A 20953-nucleotide genomic window follows, 5' to 3' on the forward strand; every position below is an offset into this window, starting at 1 on the left:
AAAAAAATATATATTGATACGATAGATAAAGTAAATATACAAGATAATTTTGGCTTATCGTCGAACGATTTTTAAAGGACACATGCAATCAAAACAAAATGCGGTTTAACAAACGGGATGTTAAATAGTTTTTGAAAATAATTAAAATTAAAAACATTGACAATTTTTATTTCATAAATGTACATATAAATATATTATACTATGCTACCGCCTGGCTGTCACATTGAACATGATACGTTATCAATGATTGATTTCTATAATGTCTCATTCACAAAAACTATTCTACGAAATATTTTCAATCGCAGTTTTTTTCCTTATATCATTATATTATCATATTTTCCTTATAATATGTTATAGACACGTAATATCTATCGTTATGCGAATACATAATTGTGTGACTGGTGACATGCTATCGTAATTGAAAAAAAAATCTAATTAGCTGATATATCACTGATAACATATGTGATAACCGATGAGATATTAACACCTGTTAAATTGCATGCATGCAAACAAATGACATGCTCAAAGATTTTATCCATTAAATTCCGATGGTTCCTTTCGCAAGATTACATTCTTGACAAAACGTTCTGGGTGACTTTATTTTTACAATTAATTTAACACTTGCTCAATTCTGCGAAATACTTGCATTTCCGACAATAATCAAGAATGTTAATAGCACAACAATTGCAAGGGTATGCAGAAGCGACAATTATTAAAACTGACAATATGGGCTTTATTGGCCTAATTTTTACTTTACCGGATATGATACATACGTGAAAGTATGAAGCAAAAGATTCCTCGTCCTTTGTCACAAATATTTATTAATAAAACTATTCACGATTTCGATACACTTCTTTCACATACCTAGAAAGAAGTTTCTCAATTTTTTTTAAATAATCAAATCTCAGTGACTTTATCTCAAACTTAGTAAAAAAGAAAAAAAAAAGAAGTGAATTATTTCCGTGCTAAATAAATCAATCCAATGAATATTTCCGCAAACTTGTAAATTTTATTGTGTTTCCGTAGCATACGCCTGTTGCAGTTTCCACGTCAAAAGTGATATCATGTTAATGATAACACATGATCTTTGTATACCGATATTTCTCAACTTCCTTTTTATGCGCATTCTCCGCGTCATATATAATTATCTCAACACGAATTTATCTCTAAACGTAATATTTTTTTATAGGCGTAATTTTCTCTTATAATATTATCTATTATTATATAATTTTGTTTTTTCCGTGATTGTAAATTGCTTGAAATATATATTTCACATTTTAATTAACTCTCGTTAATATCAATGTGAAAAAAATCGATAGACATGTTGATCCAAAGTTTATAGGCAGTGTAATTATATCTCGATTTTGCGATATGTGATGGGCCCTCCATCATTTTTTGCTTTCATCGTCCGTTCATGTGGAATCCTGGTGAATCTCATTTATGCTCGCATTATGTAAATAGCATCGCTGGAAATTTGTTGCCATATAAATGTTCCGTAAAATCACACATCGGGCTTTTCCCGGCACGCGTCAATAACCAGCGTAAATTACGCTGCTAAATCATGAGCTTTGGAAACGCGGAAACTTTGTCGATTCATTATCAACAAATTTTGCGATAGTAAAGGAAAAAAAAAGAATAAAGACATGGCACATCCTGCTCCGCGTCGCTCAACTACAATACAACTACGACGATTAACGAAAGTTTACGATGTATGGATCGTCCTTGACGATCCTCTGTGAACGGGTGTTTACGTCACAGAACAGGGCCCGATTCACTCAATGCTCCTAAGCCAGTAAAAATGTTGCGGATAATTTTTCAAGATCTTTGTGTTTTGATTTTATATATGTATTATATATTAGTAAAAATGAACTTGCTTTATCATGCTACACGCAAACGATATAGTTTGCATTATCTTTTTTTTGCATTTTAGAATTCGTAGCTATCAATACACGAGACAAGGCAGGGAAAACACATTCCGCGTATATGTAAATTCGCGAGAAATTTAAAAGATATATAAAGAAAAAAAAAAAATAAATAAAATAAATGATACGATGTAGCAAGTTCAGAAAACACAATAAATATACGACCGCCTGTTGAAACACGGATTTACTGATTCATAGATTTACAGAATCTATATGGCCAGCCAAAATTACGATGAATTTATTAACAAAATATTTTTTTATTTTTCGAACGCTACCGCTACTAAATAGATATTTTTAAACTAAATCCGATCCTGTGCACGATACGATCATCCGCGAGGCGGTGCCTGAACCGGTTCGTGGAAATGACGTCTATACGCCGTTTACTTACCGATTTGCAATATGGTAGTTGATGCGTTACTGGACGATCATTTGCGGGTCTCGCTTTGTTCACCTTGATCCCTCTTTTATCGGAAGACAACGGTGATTAATTATTAATAACGATATCACACATACACGCACTTCTGATATCACAACACGTGATTTTTCGTACAACGTTTGTAATTAATAGACACTTTGTTTATTTTAATTGCACTTTGTTCTCTTCTTTAGATGTGGTTCGTCTTAAGGCGTAAAAGAAAACGTAAGCTAACGACGAATGTAATTTGAACGTACAAACTCATAGATCTGTCAAGCTGATCGTACGACCGCGCAGTCCGACATAGCCTGACTGACTGATTATGAGCGATCGACCGATTGTGAGATCGTGACCTCCCCTCTTTCCATCTTCCCACTTCCCACTCTTTCTCCTTTCCGCTCTATCTTCCCCTCTGTCTGCCTTTCTCTTTCTCTCTCTCTCTCTCTCTCTTTCTCTGTCTTTCTCCAGAGAGAGAGAGAGAGAGAGAGTCTCTCATTCATTCACTCACCCGCGCATTTCTTTTCCTTCTGTTAATCAACATTCTGCTTATCATTAGAAATAGAGGGAAAAATTGTGTATATATATACATATATATAGAATAAAATCACGCGAGCCATATATCAAAATTTAAATAAATATTATAAAATTATATTTGTATATAACAAGGATCTTTTCCTTTTTTAAATATTTCATATCGCTTGTCACGTTTTATGCTTTTCTGTTTTAAATAAACTTGATTTGGTATACGCTTATATCCGATTACCATTTATCTGTTGGACAAGAAGGCGAAATATTCGATTGTATCTTGATGATATTAATATGCACGTTTGGTAAAAATAGTGATGATGGAAGAGGAAAAGTATTTTAGAATATTTTTAACATTGCTCCTATCATGGAAATCTTTTATATATAATATGTGATATCAATGAAAAAGAGAGGGGCATTTCTTTATAAAATATTCAGGTTTCAGATATTGAAATCTTATTACTTTTTTCTGTTTTTCGTAAAATGTAAAAAATCACCAAGATCACCAAAATCACCTTTTTATATTTCTTGAAGACTGATAATGGATATCATTTATTAAAAATTTTTAAAAATACCCTAGATTTTTATGCTTTCTGTCAAAATGATATATTTTTATTTCTTATTTATTACGGTTGACATCAAAATGAGATTAATTATATGTTTTATAATATCAACTTGATCTTCAATTCAAAAATTTAAAATTAAACAAGAAGAAAGATCTTCAAAATGTGAAGTTATTTTACCGAATTTACATTAGATATTAAAGTATTATTAGTTAAAAATGCTATATTGCGTGTGTATACATAAAATGTGAAACACATATAATGTTAATCCTTTACAGTTCTTCACATCTTTAAATTCAAGAAATATTTTAGTATTCTGCTTTTTATTAATTTGCCTTGCATACAACTTTCACAGTTGAAATATCGATCATTGCGTAAAATATACATTTGTTCACGACAGAGATGGATTGAAAAAATATTGTCAAAGCTTATAATTTGTCACGGGGGATTAAGCGATAATCTGCGGACGGTTGTCAGATATACAGCCAAATAAAATTTACGCATGTAGATATTGTTAATCCGTATTTTTTTCTTTCGATGTCATTTTTATTTTTATTTTTTTGTAACTTATAGGAATCGCAGTGTAGCGCGGAATTTGAATGGCACACCGAAGTGATCTGCGCGAAACATGCCAATTCTCGAGATGTGGATCGAGAAGAAGTACCTTCCTCCGGAATTCTCTTGGTCTCTTCTAGTCACGGTAAACACGGTAATACATTTTGATGGCATCAGATTACAGATGCGACGTTGATGCCGAATTTGGCAAGACAGATTGAGGAAAATGATAAGATTCTGGATAATTGAAAGCCAGACGCTAAATAAAGTGACAGATACATAAAGGGAAAGCAAAGTCAATTATTCTTTCTACTTTATTTTAAGAGGACATTTGGCGAGCTTGTTTTTATGAAACTAGTAGAAATATATTTTTGTCAAATGAAATTATTTTACTTTACTCAGTTTTTCTTATTTGTCTCAGTCTATCTTGCTGCAACGATTTTACAAGTAATATCCTTGCTTACAGCTGGAGCGATAGCTGGCATAGTGCTAACTGTGATCGCGGTGTTGGTCGCTTTAATTTATTTCCGAAATCCGGAGAAAAGAGCGTGCTTTCGTTCGTGGATAAATCTGCTTAGTTTCAGAAGAGGTGCAAGCCGCATCCAGTATTGTAGAGTACGTTCATTTCCTTCTATCTTTTTATGAGCTTTTTATGAGCTGCCGCGTATATTTTACATTTTTATCATCGCAGGTCGATACGACTGAGGAGGCTAGACTTTTGTTCGACGCTTCCGATCCCACGCAGTGTCAAACGGATAGCGACGATGATCTTCTGCATGCATAGCAAAATAACGTTATAATTTTCGTTCTAAAATTATAGATTTTACCGAATTACCGAATTATAATAATTTATTTTCAATATTTTTCTGTAAATCGTCGAATATAAATCATCTTGAAAATCATATGGGACAAAGTATGAAATTAATACATTACATTAATAATATTTGTGTGCTACAAAATTAATACCATTTCCTTTTCTTTTTTTATATGTTACGATAAAAAGGATATCATGGATAATAATTATTTTTTACAGTAGTAATTAATAGCTATATTCGCTATAATTAATAGCTATATCCGTTCGTAGTATCAAAGTCGGAAATATAAATAAATATTTTATATGAGTAACGACATATTTGGAGGAATTCATGATGTGAAAAATAACTTTCCCTAATAACAAGAAACATTATTAGGTTTTATTATAAACATAATATTATCAAGTAATTAAATCTTACGTTAGTTTGATTTGGATATTCCATAAAAATGGATTATAATTTATATTCTGTATAACAAGTACTTTGGTCGCAACTTATACAGCTCCTTCACGTTAGTTTGTTAGAGATTTAAGGTATATAGTAAAATAATTATTCTCGCGCGATAACAACGTAATTACAAATACTTATGAAGCAAAACTTGTAAGTAAAACGAGAAGAACATGAACTGTAAATATACACAAGTATAAATATGAGACGCAGCGGATACTGTAGCATTATCCTTCTGTTTGCCAGGTGTTGAGACACATATATCTTGACAATCTTCATCCTCGCATAGATCACACAAAGTTGTTTTTCTAGCCTCATAAAATACCCTTGCTCTTCTTGCTACATAGAAAAATAGAAATATATTTTTTATGATCTCTATTTTTTGTGTCTCTTATATATTATTTTTATCTTAGAATATCTTTCAAATATTTTTTAAGTCAAATTAGAGAGCTTAAATGATATACTTACATGAATCATAATAATCATATATAGAAACGGGAACTGGTTTCTGCTTAGCTACTTTATGCGTCCTAAATGCGGATACAGTAGGGCAATACTCTTCCTTGATCATCTATGATAAAATAAATAATTCTCTTTTTAGATTTTTCATATCAAGTGACGCGGTAGCGTCGCGACGTTTTAATATTGTATTTCTCATCATATTCTTATGCAAACTATTAAAATAATTTATGGCAATTAGTTATTGTTGACAAGCTACGATATAGATTTTACCTTGTCGAAATATAAAACCACCATTGTGTCACCATTTTTAGTTTCCACACGTTTTACATGCGATGATATTTCTAGACTCGGTAGAGAATCTCTGTCAACAGTGAAGCCGGAAGGTAGACTTACTTCCATAACGGCCATATTGCTCTCGTTTGCTTCTTTGGTTGGAACAAATCTGACGATGAAGAATTTGATAATAATTTTCGAACGATAGAATCGTGTAAGAAAGAATTAGGAAAATAAATATTCTTAGTATCTATCTTTTTATTTTATGATTAAATTAAATTAAATTATAATTTCCGTATGTGCATATCTTTCACTTGGGAATCAAAAATTTAAAAATAATTATCTTCTTCCGTGCGACGATTAGAATATCAAGTATACTTAAAAACGCTGATACCTTTCTTTCTTTACTGTCGGTAATAAAATTGATAAATTTGTGAGATAATAAGGTAGACATACCCCGAGCATATAGACAGTTGTAAATAATTGGGGTTGGAGTTTTTATCCACTTGAGGATCCAACGTGAATAATGGCCATGCCCCAGTCACGTTTACATTATATTGATAGGAGACTTGCACCAACACGAAACCTTTACCGGATGCCGTTATATTGACGAACCGTGTTTTCGTGGGTAGTATCTGTTTTTGAAGTATCATAGAATTGCCGCTATTTATGTTCATGTATCCTTGACCGTCTCTCCCATATTTAAATGCGATTCGAACCGAGCTCGTATCCTTTGACAATTTCTCAGCGAGCTTCGCTAATGCTTGAAGTCCGATCACGGTGTCCTAGATTATTTCGGACATAATTTCGAACAAATCTTTGTTTAGTTATCCAACATATTAAACATATATTAAAGATAATAACATTTTGCGTTCACGCACTTTGAATAATTGTACTTACTTGCGTCGAGGCAAAACCTCCTTCTGTGTTTCTTTGTTTGACGAGCCATTTCATGACGGGAATTGCGTCAGCGACCAGATTACGTCTGAGATACGAGAGTAAAGCATAAGATGTCATTTCGACGTCGACGGAACGCGGTAAAGAGTAATGCGGATTTTTGTCGTCTTTTGGAATAGCTTTGCTCCACCATTTGATACCCTGTTTTGTCATAGCCATCGATTCCAGGAAATTAAACGCGGACGTCTCGTATGGATGCTTCCCCAAATTCAAGGCGTAGGCGCACAAGCTCAATGCATACGTGTCGTTTAATCCTTCCATGTTACGAACGATGTAGTCGACAGCTTTGTTTATCGTATTACGATATTTTTTAATCATCGCAAAAATGTAATTTTTATTTTAAATACAATAATAATATTAAAGAGAGAAAACGATATTGTATATACATATAATGATCGCACTCACCTCGTTTTCAAGGAAAGCGATAAGCGTGTACGCCGTTAGAGCGAGTCCCTTTGCAGCTCCACCCTGCATATCACGATGGCTGACCTTTCCCACTTCGGGGAAGGAGCCGTTCGATGCTTGATTATTCGACAACCACTCCAAGGCTTCATTTATGATCCTATCCTCGACCGTTATGTATTCCGCCGCTTGCTTGAAAGATTTCACTACGAAGGCTGTAAGCCTGGTGAATGAAATAATTTTATGTATGAAGTGATTTACATTATTAATTCTTAAGATATAAAGATTTAAATATCTCGATGTATACAGATATAAATTGTTAAAGAATATGCAATAATCTCATCGCGCACGTACCATGTACTCCCGCTAGGATCCGACATACCGAACGCGCTGAAAGAGCCATCGGTATGTCTATAAGTTAATTCCTGCTGATAGCCGGTGTCCAGGTATTTTAAAGCTTTGCTTTGCACAGCTTGCGTTAATTGGTTTGTATTCTGTGGAAAAAAGAATTTTTTAAATTACATGTTGGTGTATGTGTCATATAACAGAAAAGATTATCTTAATACCTTCAGATAATTTAAAACGACGATATTCGGTACGAAATTCAGCATATTCTGCTCGCCACAACCAAATGGCATTTTTATTAAGTTTGCCAAGTTCGGGATACTGGGACCCAAGATATCACCTAACGAATAATAAAATTGAACAATTTTTTTCTTAAGATCCTGTATAAAATAAATCTTGTACAAGTATATCATAAATCGTAGATATTGTACGCATCACGTTAACAAGTTTTTATTTTTGGATATAGAAAAACCTAAAAGAAATTAAAGAGAAAGAGAGCGGGGGGACATCGATTTAATTTTTAATTTAAACATATGATTCAAGAAGCGTTATTACCGACTGCAGAAATTTGTATGCTTTCGGAGCCCAAAACTGCATTATTAGGTATATTGATGGTAACGTTTGCATCTGCGTTTTCCACATTTCTCAAATCCAGGAATACCGCTTCGTTCTTGTATTGCGTTTCCCCTTCAGCCTTGAAGCATAACGATTATGTCTTAATGTATCGTCGTAAGCAATCGCGCGAAAATAAAAAATTGGAATAAACGTGATTACATTGACGAGTAACTTATGTTCGACACTATCGCCAGCCAAAACGCTGTTAGCGGTCGCCTTTATAGTGATGTATCCCAATTCCCTTGGAATAATCATGAACGATACACTCGAGCCAGAATTAGCTTTCACATCCACCTTCTTCTTACGATACAATTCCAATTCTGAAAATTAATAAACATAAAAATTCACTCATATAAACTTATCATGATTCAACTATAAAACTGTAATATATATATTGCAGTTAACAATTTATATATAGTATATATAGATTGTTATATTATTATTTCTGTCTTGTGCACTCACTCGGTACATCGTGGACTTCATTAGAAATCTCCGCAAAGTCAAATTGTCCCTCATTAGTTAGCAGAACCTCAGCTGTCAGGTCTTTATTCATATAATTGAACACTACAATCTGTATTCCTACGATTTCTCCCCGAATTACCGAGTACGGCAAATCCATGGATATGAAGAATGGTCTGAAGACTTTCAGCTAATGGACAGACAACGAACGATGTTTTTATAGAAAATATAAAAAATATAAATATTTTTATAGAAAATAATAGCGTTATAATTATGGCAACCATCGACTTTTTCCCTTTTTTTAATAATTTCTTTTTTGCTATAATATGTTATTTAGACTATTTTCCTATGAATGCAGACATGGTGAATTCAATCTTGGAGTTTTTCGAACACAGATTGTATAGATAAGTAAGAACCTTTCTGGGTTCCTCTATAAGGCCTAATCCATGTGCATCGTTCAGGGAGAATGCGGTCAACACCCATGATGTGATGGAATCCGGTACGTTTCGTCGTAGTTCAGCTTTTCCCTGATATCTACAAAAGTATACATATAATTAATTCCTTCATAATCGAGAAGAGATATTTAAATCAATAGTGTATACCCTACAGTTCTCAAATATAATGAATAAACTATAGTAAATAGGATATGTATAAACACGATAATAAGTGAAGTGTGCAAATAATAATATATGTACAATAAATAAACATTGCAAACTGATTCTCATCTCCGATAAATTTTTCAAACAGTGATAAAAGCGAAATTATGTGTCGCATATTTCAAACAAAGCAACAGTTTGTACGATACAAGCAAGTTGATATAAAATGAAAAATAAAAAATCGTGTTATAAATTTTTTAATTTGTATCCTTCACCTTTATGAATGTATAGATACATGTTCTATATGAATAGAAAACATTGTGTTACAAACAAGAATCGATTGCTCGCTTGTGAATGACATGATACAAGACATCGTTCTTTCAAGACCTGATGTATGTAGAGGAAGCTTTGTGTATATAACATTTACAATTTATGTTCTTAAGGAAATATAAAATCACACCTTTACCTTGATCAACTTTCACGTAGCGATAACTATTGTATTAGCGATTTTCTTTTCATTACATCCTGTATATACGCGTATACATAGGCGTGCATAAAACGCTAAAAAAGTATACGAGATAAATACCCTGAAGAGAAGTTTGCAAAAAGCCAGGTGTTTAAGATGTCATGCATTAGGAATACACGGGGCTTATTCCAGACAGGGTTTGGGATGCGAGAGAAGGCGTAAGGACCTGCCAGCGGCGGTCTGGTCGCTAATCTGTGCGTGACAGGTGGACCAAGATCTGGTCGAAGCGTGGACACCCCATGAGGCGAGCCCGTTATTCTACCCTTGAGAATCTCTGGTCCTGCAATCCAATTCTGTGTATTGTATTACAACGGCCTCTGGGAATTGGAGTAAGGTACTCAAATACTCAAATACGATCAAAACAACTATCTAGTCTCATAATCAGTAGCATAATTATCGAGAGAGTTTACCTTCACATACAATGCTTCAGAACTGCTACCACTTTTTTGGCTACAGAAAGATTCGTCACATTTAACTTTTAACAAATCAAAATTCCTTCTTTATTAATTGAATAAAGTAAGTTTGTTTTCTTCTCTTATAATACTTTTTTAACATTCAACTTTTATATTACAAGAATCACAAACATATCTCATTAAAGTAATTAAAGAAATTAAAGTTTCCTTTAAACTTGAATAAAAAAGAAAGTTTTATCATTTATTTTCATATTTGCAAAGTTTATTCCTCGACATTCTGTAGATCTTATTAATCCAAAAACAATCAAACCCTGATATTAACATAAATTGACGTTCCTTTTAGTTTGATTTGTGATTTTAATGAAATAGAGTGGCAATTCTGGAACATTCTTTTCAATGTCATTAAAAGACATTATTAATGGGTTATTCCATGTCATGCGATTCGTCAGAAAAATGTTTTAAATTTGATAAAATCGATTTCTATATTATAAAAGTTGATAGACATAAACTTCTGCGATTTTAGTATTTCAATTATCCTATTTGGATGCAAACATGCGCAAATTTTTCTGAAAATGAAAAAATCCAAAGTTTCACAATATGAATGATAACGGTTCACCTGAAATAACCCTAATGCATGAAAAATTAAATTTTTAACGAATAAAGATCAAATTGTAGGTTTGTACAAGATATAATTCTGTAAGATAAATCATATAGGTGCCCCCCCCCCCACACACACTCTACCAGATCTGTATCTATTATATTTAATATTTGGATTCGTATCCATTTCTGAAAGTATTATTAGTTGTATTATTCATAATTTTAATAAAATTAAGGCTCTTCTATACATTGCCATATCTAAAAATGGCGAGACTAACGTAAATTGTAACAAAACTATTCTGTCATTGAAATATATTATATAAAAAAATTATTAGAGAGAGAATTAAATGTTCATCCAATAAAATCAAACAATTGGCGGATTGATAGACGGAGAATCAAGTATAACTTCGAATTATATTCGCGAAATAGATATATAAATTTAAGATAAAATATATTAAACGATACTTTAATTTAAATATTGTAAATCTTATTTAAATAATATATACATACATGGGCGTCCGCAGAATTTTTTCTAGGGGGGGGGGCATATCACTTTCAGATTAATTTTAAAAAATGTATACTTAAATATTTTTACATCTTTTAGTATTAAAGCTTTCTCACTGCGTCAAGATAGATGTAAATCGAAAAAGATTTTGGTTTTTTTGTGTTTTTTTAAATAATTTAATTTTTTTAATTAAAAATTTTTTTTTCCATTTTCCAGGGGGGGGGCGTGCCCGTTTTGCCCCCCCCCCTCTACGGACGCCTATGTATACATATTTAGAGAGTGTTCCCAAATCCGTGGAAATAAACACCGTGGTTATGACAAAAACCCTGAATAATTAAAATTTTTACCCATCACCATGAGTTATCCAATGCCATTTCCCGCCACAACAAATTCGATATGCAATTTTAATGCGCGAAGCGTTTTAGTTTTTTTAGTTTTTTTATTATTTCGTATTGTATACTTTTCAATAGATATTAATATTTTTTGAAAAGTACATATATGAGTGCAGACTGAAAGAGAGAAAGGAAGAGATGTCAAGTTTACTATCAAGAAGAGAAAATCGCCACAGATTAAAACATCAGATAATTAGAAACATATTAGACACATAAGACATTAAAGAAATATCTACATTACAAAAAGTTGTAGAACAATGCTTTTTTGTTACTAATCAATGCAACTAAGAGAAAATATCCAAATAAATATAATTAATCGCTTACTAAATTTGTATAGAGACGTATAGAAGTAAAAAAGGGATTTCTTATGCATGATAATTTATTATGTCATTGGCATTACCCAGCGTCAAGCGTTTGCCAAAGCCAAGTTTCAGGGAAATTCTTGCGAACTTTGACCTTCTCGGGCGGTAATGCAGCTGGGCCTGAGAATCCCGCAGCAGATGCATATAACGCTTCATCCAAATTAGCTCTGTAGTATACTACACACATATAAGCTCGGTTAAAAAAAAATATATCTATGTTACATCTGTGCGCGAGACTGAAAAAAACGAATCGATAATAATAAAAGAAAATATAAATCGAAAACAGAGAGAATGTTATTCTCATGCTATATTACAAATAAGAATGATTCCTAGTTACTTAATATATGTGCCATATATATTCTATATGAGATGATTTAAAGATATTTGTATATACTTGAAGAATGTGCGCGTTACATTAGTATTTTACTGGATACAGTGTAAACTCGAAATATATTTTGCGTTTTAATACTTACGCGCAGGGAAGTTCTCGTGGACGTATCCATTTGTGAGGATTACCACACCAGTTTTCTGATAGAGATATTGTTATTTTAATTTGTGTAACATCAGATAATAATGATCAATAAATATTTCAAAAATAATATATATTTTACTTGAAACACGTCATCTGCCGTTCCTGAACCGGGTCTCCAGAGAGGACGATCGAAAAACGAATCTGTATATGGTGATGCTTTCACCCTGTCATATGACTGCAGTTCCTTGTATACTTGCTCCTGCGATGCAATCGGCGAATCAGTTTGTTATATTGTCAAGAGATAAAAGCGCGTAAGAAATACGCGTGAAATTTAATTAATTACTTAAGATATTACAGTATTACATTCTACATACGTAAGAGATATCGTTTCCCGATTTCAACAGGATGGATCTCTGATCGACGCCTAACAATCCGATAAAGGAATTTGGTTTCGCTGATATCATAAGATTAACGCTTTCCCCAGGCATGACTTCGCCTGGTGTTACTTTAAGATCGATCTGTACATCACAAAATTCTACCGTTATTTATATCCACGCATTCTTTAACATAGCCCACCAATACATAAACGTTTTGAGAATAATTACGATGACTTACGAAATTTTGAAGTAATCCAGTGAGTTCAACATCCAATGAATCCGCTATTACTTCTCCGTCCGTTCGCACGTAATATACAATTATATGCGCGGTAGGTGCCATGACGTATGTTGCCAAAAATCTAAAAGATGTTTTTGTGTTACGTAAAATACCGTCGACATTAATTGATTCTGAGTTTAAAAAAATACAGACTAAAGATTCAAATAAATTGCGATCTAGATGTTCAAAATAGAAACTTTCCCTTTCAAAATTATTAATCATAAATTCAAGATAAAATTAGTTTCGAGACGTATCTTCGAATGACTCAAAAGAGATCTAAGATTTAAGCTTTTTCCTATATACTTACTTGAAGGATGTTGTGTACTTGTCTTGCACGTAGATTGATCCCGCATCTAGAATGTCACCGCGACCGAGTATCTCGTAACTTATGTATTTCAACGGAGCGGTAGAATTTACTTCAATCTCGATATAATTGTTCACCTTGCAAATTACAAAATATCGTGAGATGAGAATTATAGCCGAAAGAGAAGTTTTGTGTATGTAATAGACTTAATAAAATATATATACCATTGGCTTTTCCGTTTTTAGGACTGCTTGGATGTATTCGTTGCTCACAGATGTGGCTTGATTAGTCGAGGGAAACCATTCGTGAAGATTTAGATACTGTGCCTACATATATACACATAAACAATCAGATTGTATATTTGTAGATAATGTAAAGATAGAGAAAAAAAAGACTCGAGATTAATAACTTTACCTCTATGTTTAGAGGAAAACTATTATTATCGCTCGCCTTGGGTGGATATAAATCTAAATGTATCATGCCGTTCTGATCCAACATTCTTGTAATATTTAAATATTTCGATCGATCGTACGTATATCCATACGCTATTAGGACATCGTTCTTGGTGTCCTGTACTGGCGATCCGTCGTGATTCGTTAATTTTAGCTGCAAAATAATAGTACGTACGAATAAAAAAAAACGTGCGTTTTAACTTGAACATTCACGATGATTAAATGTGCTATAATAAGACATGCTTACGAAAGCGGTGTATTTTAATCCCGGTTTGAAGTATTCCGACGTTTTTATTAATTCCATCGTATACTTGTGTTTATGTAATGTTATTTGTATCGAGGCATTTTGTCTCCTGGTAGTTAACGCCTCCTCTACCACCACATCAATCATGACGGGTCTTTCGTATTCGTCGGTCAATCTATATAAAATAATATATATAATGTATATATTTAAAAGTGTCAGTCGTGTAATCTGCGTAACGCATCTTGCAATACTACGATAGAAAAGTTTGTGAATAACTAACGTAAGTGATAAAGATCTGATCCGACGTTTTATTCCAAGCAGTAATTTTTAAATGCTATCATATTTTCAGGGTGTGAATGGCATGTTCAATGTTAATGCAATATTTACCTCAATTCAGACAAAATGTCGAAATCAACTGTAACTTTCCCATCGATCGGTACCACTTTTCTCACGGGTTGTTGGAATATCGGTTGAATAACGCCAGAAAAAATGTCTGGGTAAACTGTTATCGTAGCCTCGCCTTTTACCGGTTTTCCATAGGTATACCTAAATTAGGTGCACTTACAAATGAATATCTTTGGTCAAATTTTTCGTACAGATATTAGTATAAGTCTAGAAAGTCTTCGTGTATATGATTTAAGTAGAATCATTTAAGTCAAAAGGGAAAGTCAAACTATTTCAGTTATTGATCTTTGATTAATATCTCGTGAGACAGCACATCTTCAAAGTCTATTTACTGCTGAAAAAATGTAGGGCACGCAAGATCGAATGATTTTGTTATTAATTAACAAGGAACCATTAAAAAGGTAAAATTTGCGGTATATTTTACCGATTTGTCTCTTCTGTAAATCGCTTACTTTGCTAGAAAGCAATAGTTTACCTCGCGTGAATAGTTGCCATTATTTTTGATTCCTTGAATTGCACATGTTTCGGCGAATCAATTGTCACCTCAAAATTGGGCAGGATATACTCCGCGACTTCAAATTCCTTTTCGAACGTCTGATCGCCCACATTGGCAATAATTTTCCAGTTGCCCAATACCGGTGACTGCGACAGCTCCAATTCGCTACTAAAGATCCCGTGAGCCACCGATGGTCGATTCCATTGCTTGATACGATTTCCATCGCCGTCCTGTAGCAATTTTTTCCTTAATGTTTCGAAAATTCGCTGTGTATATCCTCGACAAATCATTTTACTATGTCTTGTGAACATTAAGGTGTTTATATGAGGATACACATGGTTTTTTTTGTACGAGAGCATTAAACTCATTACTTACAATGATATACACATCCGTCGGTCCCACAATACTCGGCCTCAATCTCGAATCCAATATTATACAGCGAAACATAACTTTGTGACCGGGTTTATAAATCGCCCGATCGGTCTGGATGAAAACAGAGTAACTTTTATGCACATATTCAATGTCTATTGACTTATAAAAATCGATACCCGACAAGCCGCGTGCTGTAAGTTTGTATTTTCCCGGCGTGGTCTCGCCGATCTGACAAAACGTAAACAGAATAAACATATGAATAACAAGTTAAGAGACAGGACAAAAAAAAAATAAATTTATATATACAATCTTTTATATAAGTGTGCTCTCGCAATACGTACATCCAATCGTAAGATTTTAGTAGAGTAAGGCTCGACGACTACTGTTCGAGATATGTTGAATATCCTTCCTGCATCGAGGTCTCCAGTTAATTCGACGTATATCGTTGATGGTGTCGATACACTGGTAACACTTGCTGCTACATGATACTCTGAATCAGGACGTACCACTTTCGGAGCAATAATCGTGTAGTATCTTTAAGGAAAACAAGAATCTTCTAATAAAAATCAATCAAAGCGCAAAGCGATATTAAAACGCGTATTAAATTCTGTAATCTGGGACAGAATTCAGGATACAACGTTCTAATGATTGTTCAAACTGAAATGATTATTTAAAACAGTGTATCCATTGATACTATTGTTATTATTATTATTATTATTATTATTATTATCGTTGACATGGTAAACTAGCTGCTGAATGTATGAGAATTTATCTTTAGAAATTGTATATATATATATATATATATATATATATATATATAAATATATATATATATATATATATATATATGATGAAGCAATGATTAATTACTATATTTTCTTTCGTGCAATGACGATCAATAAATAAATAAATATATATATATGCACGAAAGAAAATAAGAAAATATAGTAATTAATCATTGCTTCATCAAACGGAGGAAACAAATTCACATTCACACGGTTGAGACGACGACTCGCGGTCATTAACAGATGTTCAACGTTATTCAATGTTAATTCGAGAATTTAACACGGTGCAGCCTCCGCGCGCACGCACTTCTAAATTCAGCTGATGATCTTGGAGTGTATACGATTTATACACCCGGCTGCGTCACGGCAAATGTACCTCGTCTCGGCTTCTTAAGTATTGCCTAAGTAAATCGACGTCGATTAATCAGAAATGACAGGAGGACTAGCCGGCTGCCCAGCGGGCATAGTTCCTCGCCGGTTTCGTAATTAGAGGCGCTAATTTCGCATACCTGCGCGTAGTCTGAGCGACGTAATTTCTGGATTTATCGCCATTATTTTTCTTGAAGGTGCGTCTCCCGTTTAAGAGAGAGACAGAGAGTGCACGTGAGATTCCGGCTGTCCGATTTAATTCACCAGGACTACCTCGTATATATAAAGATATCTATAAATGTATATTAGACTTACGATTCTCTTTCGGTGGCTACACTTGAGATTATTCCCCATAGCACTAGAATGCCCAGCCACGCATATTCCATGTTCTAAAGAGGAAGATCTATAATGAAAAAATATCATTTGTAATTAAAGTAGTCAATAAAGTATCTGCCTAGAGAGAATAAATGTATAATCATTCGATTAATAAAGAAATTAAAAAAGAAAATTCACAAGAAACTTTTTATACAATATGAATGCGCGAAAAATCTGTTATTTATATATAATTAATTCAAACCTTTCTTGCAGATAAGAAATTAAATTTAAAAAAAATTTCTCTCTTGAAAACAATGTGATATAAAATAGTAGCAGATTGTAAAATAATGTATGATTTTTGTTTTTCATAAAATTGCGACGAAGTTGCGAGATTTCGCAACAATAGTCAATCAATCACAATAATTTTCTTCAAACATGTATTACAGGAATGATAATTTGATGAAAGACAAACGACGATAGACGCAAATAAACATTATAAAGAAAACTCAAGAATGTTACTAAACGTCGCGAGTAATTAGACGTAAGTGACATAATGCACACAGGTGTCAGTAATTATATTGCCGTGCAATTTCCCTCCTTTTACGAAATCACATTTCCTTACCGGGTTTTCCGGGAATTTATCGCGACATCCATCATCATTAATTTTGAACAATCCACAAGAATAATATAATAATTACTTGTTTAGAGAGAAAAAAGATACATAATAACGAATAGAAATAACATTATATTCTCAATATCTCTATGAACAGCTTAGATGACGTGAGATGAGAAGCTGGGTAATTTCGACAAAATATATACACGGAAATTTTTCTTACATCCGTGTATTGCATAATAACTTAATGAAGTCATGTTTTTATTCGGTAAAACAGGTTTACAAAGTATTTTGCTATCCAATATATGTCGCGTAAAAATATAAAACTGCTCACATTATTTAGAAATAAAAAAGATATGTTATAGCATTAATAAATTAAATTTATAAAATTTTTCAATTATAAATTTATAAATTAAATTTATAAATTAAAAAAAAATTTAATGAATTAGTTTTAATTTTATAGCTTTAATTATGTTTTCTTGCGCGTCATAAGTTTGCTGTTATACTTGGTAATACTTTATCTCTTGTCAGTATTACCCTTCCTCGAGATATAAATTGAAAAATATTACTCATTTAAATTAAATACTTTTAATTGGAAAAGAAAAGAGTTTAGAGAGAAAAAAACTTCGTTTATTTTCAATCCGTCTTTTAAATTTGCAAAGAAAAATGTGAATACGCAATGCATTAAATATTGTGAACGAATGAGATCGTATTAATGCTGAGACTCGTAATATTAGAAGGATTCACATATGAAACGCAAAGGGCTTCACTTTTTTTGCGAACAAACAATCGTTATAAATTGTACCATTGCAGCAGTTTTAATCTCATAGCATATATCAAGAAAATATTACATATATGTAAAAAAAATATATGCACGTCATTAAAATAAATTTTATTTTAAAAACATGTATACCAAAATATATCAATTATAGATAATCGATCAATATTTTTTTATCAAGTTATACTACATAAAAAATATTCTTAAAACGATATCATAAGAATAAGAGTGCAGCAAAATATTAAAAAAAAAATGCTTTCTACTTTTAATACAAAATAAAATTTGTTTAGATGTATTATTATTTAAGAGAAGATTTTTATATTCAATTGTATGTTTTTATTGGGTATCAACATTTGAAAATTACTATCATTCCTAGAAATTTAAAATTGTGCTAGATAAATAGATATGCCATTGTTTCAATAGAGTATTCTATTTGTCGCAAATTATTTTTAACGATGATTTTTCATTAGCAAAAAGATTGAGGCAATAATAATTTTAAAGTTATACAAGCAATTAAAAGATTTTTCGCGAACGAAATTTAAGGAAAAAGTTAAATGAATATAATATTAGATTTCCCAGCTGAAAATTCATAAAAGCTGTAGAGAGTTTATTATAATTTTAGTTCGAGGCCTAGTTTCAAAGACATATGAATGGTGAATAGGAAAGTTGCAATAATGATGATCTCTCTCGACACTAGGAAGAATCGACCTCATGCATTGATCAATGAATCTGTCGTTGAAACATAATGCGCGGGAAGTGGGACACCCTGTATACGATAATAGAGCGAAATCCTAGGCAAGAAAGTACGCATTCATAGAGAGCTATTTTGTTTTCACACATGATCTTTATAGCTGAATTGGCTGCACTAGTTCAAAGTTTATCTTTTTCTTTTGCTTCCTCATAGAGGAAGTTTTTTAATGTGGAGAGAAAAAGATAAACTTTGAACTAGTGCAGCCAGTTCAGCTATAAAGAACAGGCTCATATTTTACTTTCCATAGTTGGAAACTTAAATAAATTTCAATTGCAACCTGCCGTACAAAGTCTCGTTGATTAAATTCGTCACCTATACATACAGTTGGATCTACAAATTGCTGGCTGCCAAAAGTATCGCGATCGATTCTACGACTTTGGAACGACTTTCACCGTGTGGGATCCAGGGCAGCCGCGAGGAACGACGGCGCAAATCAAATCCCGGCGAATCGTCGAGAACGACCTCGAATCTCGTTTTATTTCTTTATTACATATCTCATAATCAGTAACATCGCTCCGAAAAGATTGCTCTCGCGAAAATGACAGGAAGGTCGCGCGTCATCGCGCGAAATAAATTCGTGACTCTTTCGATGACTCACCCAGGTCAGAGAAAAGACGAAAGGATGAAAATCGTCCGGCGAAGATCGCGAATCGGACGATCACGTTATCCGCAAACACTGTCGTTGTTTGCCCGTTTCCGGGCGATGCGAAAAGAGAACGCGCAGCGAAGAGGACGCGATCTGAAAAAAATCGGATGAACTGAGCGGAGGCACGTTTGCTTAACGGCGCAACGGTTAAGCAAGCACTGACGGCCACTACCAATCATGGCTGCAAGAAACCGGGCAGTGCAGGTTTCCCTTCCGCCCCCACCGTCTCCGCCGCGCGCGCCCCAGTCACATCTTTACCGTTAAGCAAAAATAACGCGATAATACCTCGCTTCATAGACCTGTCTTCTTATCTCTGAAAAAGATCTTCATATCTAGGAATGCAATTTGGAGAATCTAGCAGTCATATTCATGCCAAAAAGAATGTTACGTGTTCGGGTTGGAGTCAAATTTCGGAGTTATCTCGTAGAAAATATCGCATACAACCAGTTTTCGGAGCAAACATGATCTCTTTTCGAGTTTCTTTTTTTAAAAGCACGAGGATCGTGTAACGTCTGTATGAATTAATTCAATCATAAATTTTTTTTTTATGGATAATTCTCCCCCGCAAACGATACGGACATCTATAAAATTATACACGACTAATGAAGGATAATCGAAAAGAGAATGATCTACGATGTACGCTGCATATGATTCAATTCAATAATTTTCGATATATACATACTTTTGCCTCGTTAAGAATAAGGATCCTTGATAGCGTTTAATACGGTTCTATACAGTTTAAAATTCGAATGATGAAAACGGAATTTCCCAGTGGACAAACGGATATGGGCACGATTGATCTTACATATCCTGACGCCTGTGACGACATTTGATGTAATTTTAATATCATCAGGCAGCACCTGCCGCTCGTGGTGACTTTAATGCGTGTCCCGCTTCTAGCGAGAGCAGACGAGGCCACCGTACAAGTAATATAGGCCTGCAGAAATATTCCGTATTTGTCGGCGATCTCTTACATAGCTGTGAAAAATACTTTATTATTTCCGTAGTTACAGCAAGTAGAATATGTGATGTACTTTCGTGTATACATACTTTATTATAATCCAAAGCCGTAGCATCTCTTGAATTTCTCTTGTTATTATAATAATTATATACACGCATAATATCGAATACTGCTACTGGAAAAGATAAAACGT

At 33.3% G+C, this 20953-nt stretch overlaps 1 protein-coding gene and 1 long non-coding RNA gene across 3 annotated transcripts; one reads left to right on the forward strand and one right to left on the reverse strand.

The window, feature by feature from the left end:
* Positions 1-3679: 3679 nt before the first annotated feature.
* LOC115243690 lies at positions 3680-4939 on the forward strand. 2 transcript variants are annotated; one of them, XR_003885256.1, is made up of 3 exons: positions 3680-4134; positions 4447-4595; positions 4672-4939. It is a non-coding gene; the product is annotated as an uncharacterized LOC115243690 (long non-coding RNA). The 2 variants fall into 2 exon arrangements; XR_003885255.1 differs by having other exon boundaries at positions 3702-4125.
* Positions 4940-5138: 199 nt separating this feature from the next.
* Positions 5139-19956, reverse strand: LOC115243689 (CD109 antigen-like). Its single transcript, XM_029820862.1, has 27 exons — positions 19752-19956; positions 17012-17099; positions 15884-16076; positions 15546-15770; positions 15150-15400; positions 14657-14815; positions 14273-14444; positions 13988-14179; positions 13798-13899; positions 13577-13710; positions 13231-13351; positions 12990-13133; positions 12755-12874; positions 12617-12671; positions 9935-10154; positions 9169-9286; positions 8756-8942; positions 8453-8613; positions 8234-8372; positions 7900-8018; positions 7688-7827; positions 7326-7556; positions 6875-7241; positions 6431-6759; positions 5972-6143; positions 5708-5810; positions 5139-5578 (listed from the first exon to the last, which is right to left on the reverse strand). The coding sequence occupies exons 2-27, from the start codon at positions 17080-17082 to the stop codon at positions 5367-5369; spliced, it is 4437 nt and encodes a 1478-aa protein (XP_029676722.1). The 5' UTR covers positions 17083-17099; positions 19752-19956; the 3' UTR covers positions 5139-5366.
* Positions 19957-20953: the final 997 nt, after the last annotated feature.

The sequence above is a fragment of the Formica exsecta genome, unplaced genomic scaffold, assembly GCF_003651465.1.
Source record: "Formica exsecta isolate Colony F162 unplaced genomic scaffold, ASM365146v1 scaffold72, whole genome shotgun sequence".
Lineage (NCBI taxonomy): Eukaryota > Metazoa > Arthropoda > Insecta > Hymenoptera > Formicidae > Formica > Formica exsecta.

What these genes read in the sequence shown, in the direction of transcription:
- LOC115243689 (XM_029820862.1), bottom strand. Translation starts at nt 17,082, where the DNA reads ATGGAATATGCGTGGCTGGGCATTCTAGTGCTATGGGGAATAATCTCA. An exon ending in GAAAACGAGGTGAGTGCGAT is followed by an intron (nt 7,242 to 7,325) that starts CATTATATGTAT and finishes TGCGATGATTAA; the next exon opens with AAAATATCGTAATACGATAA. An exon ending in ATATGATTATTATGATTCAT is followed by an intron (nt 5,579 to 5,707) that starts GTAAGTATATCA and finishes TTTTCTATGTAG; the next exon opens with CAAGAAGAGCAAGGGTATTT.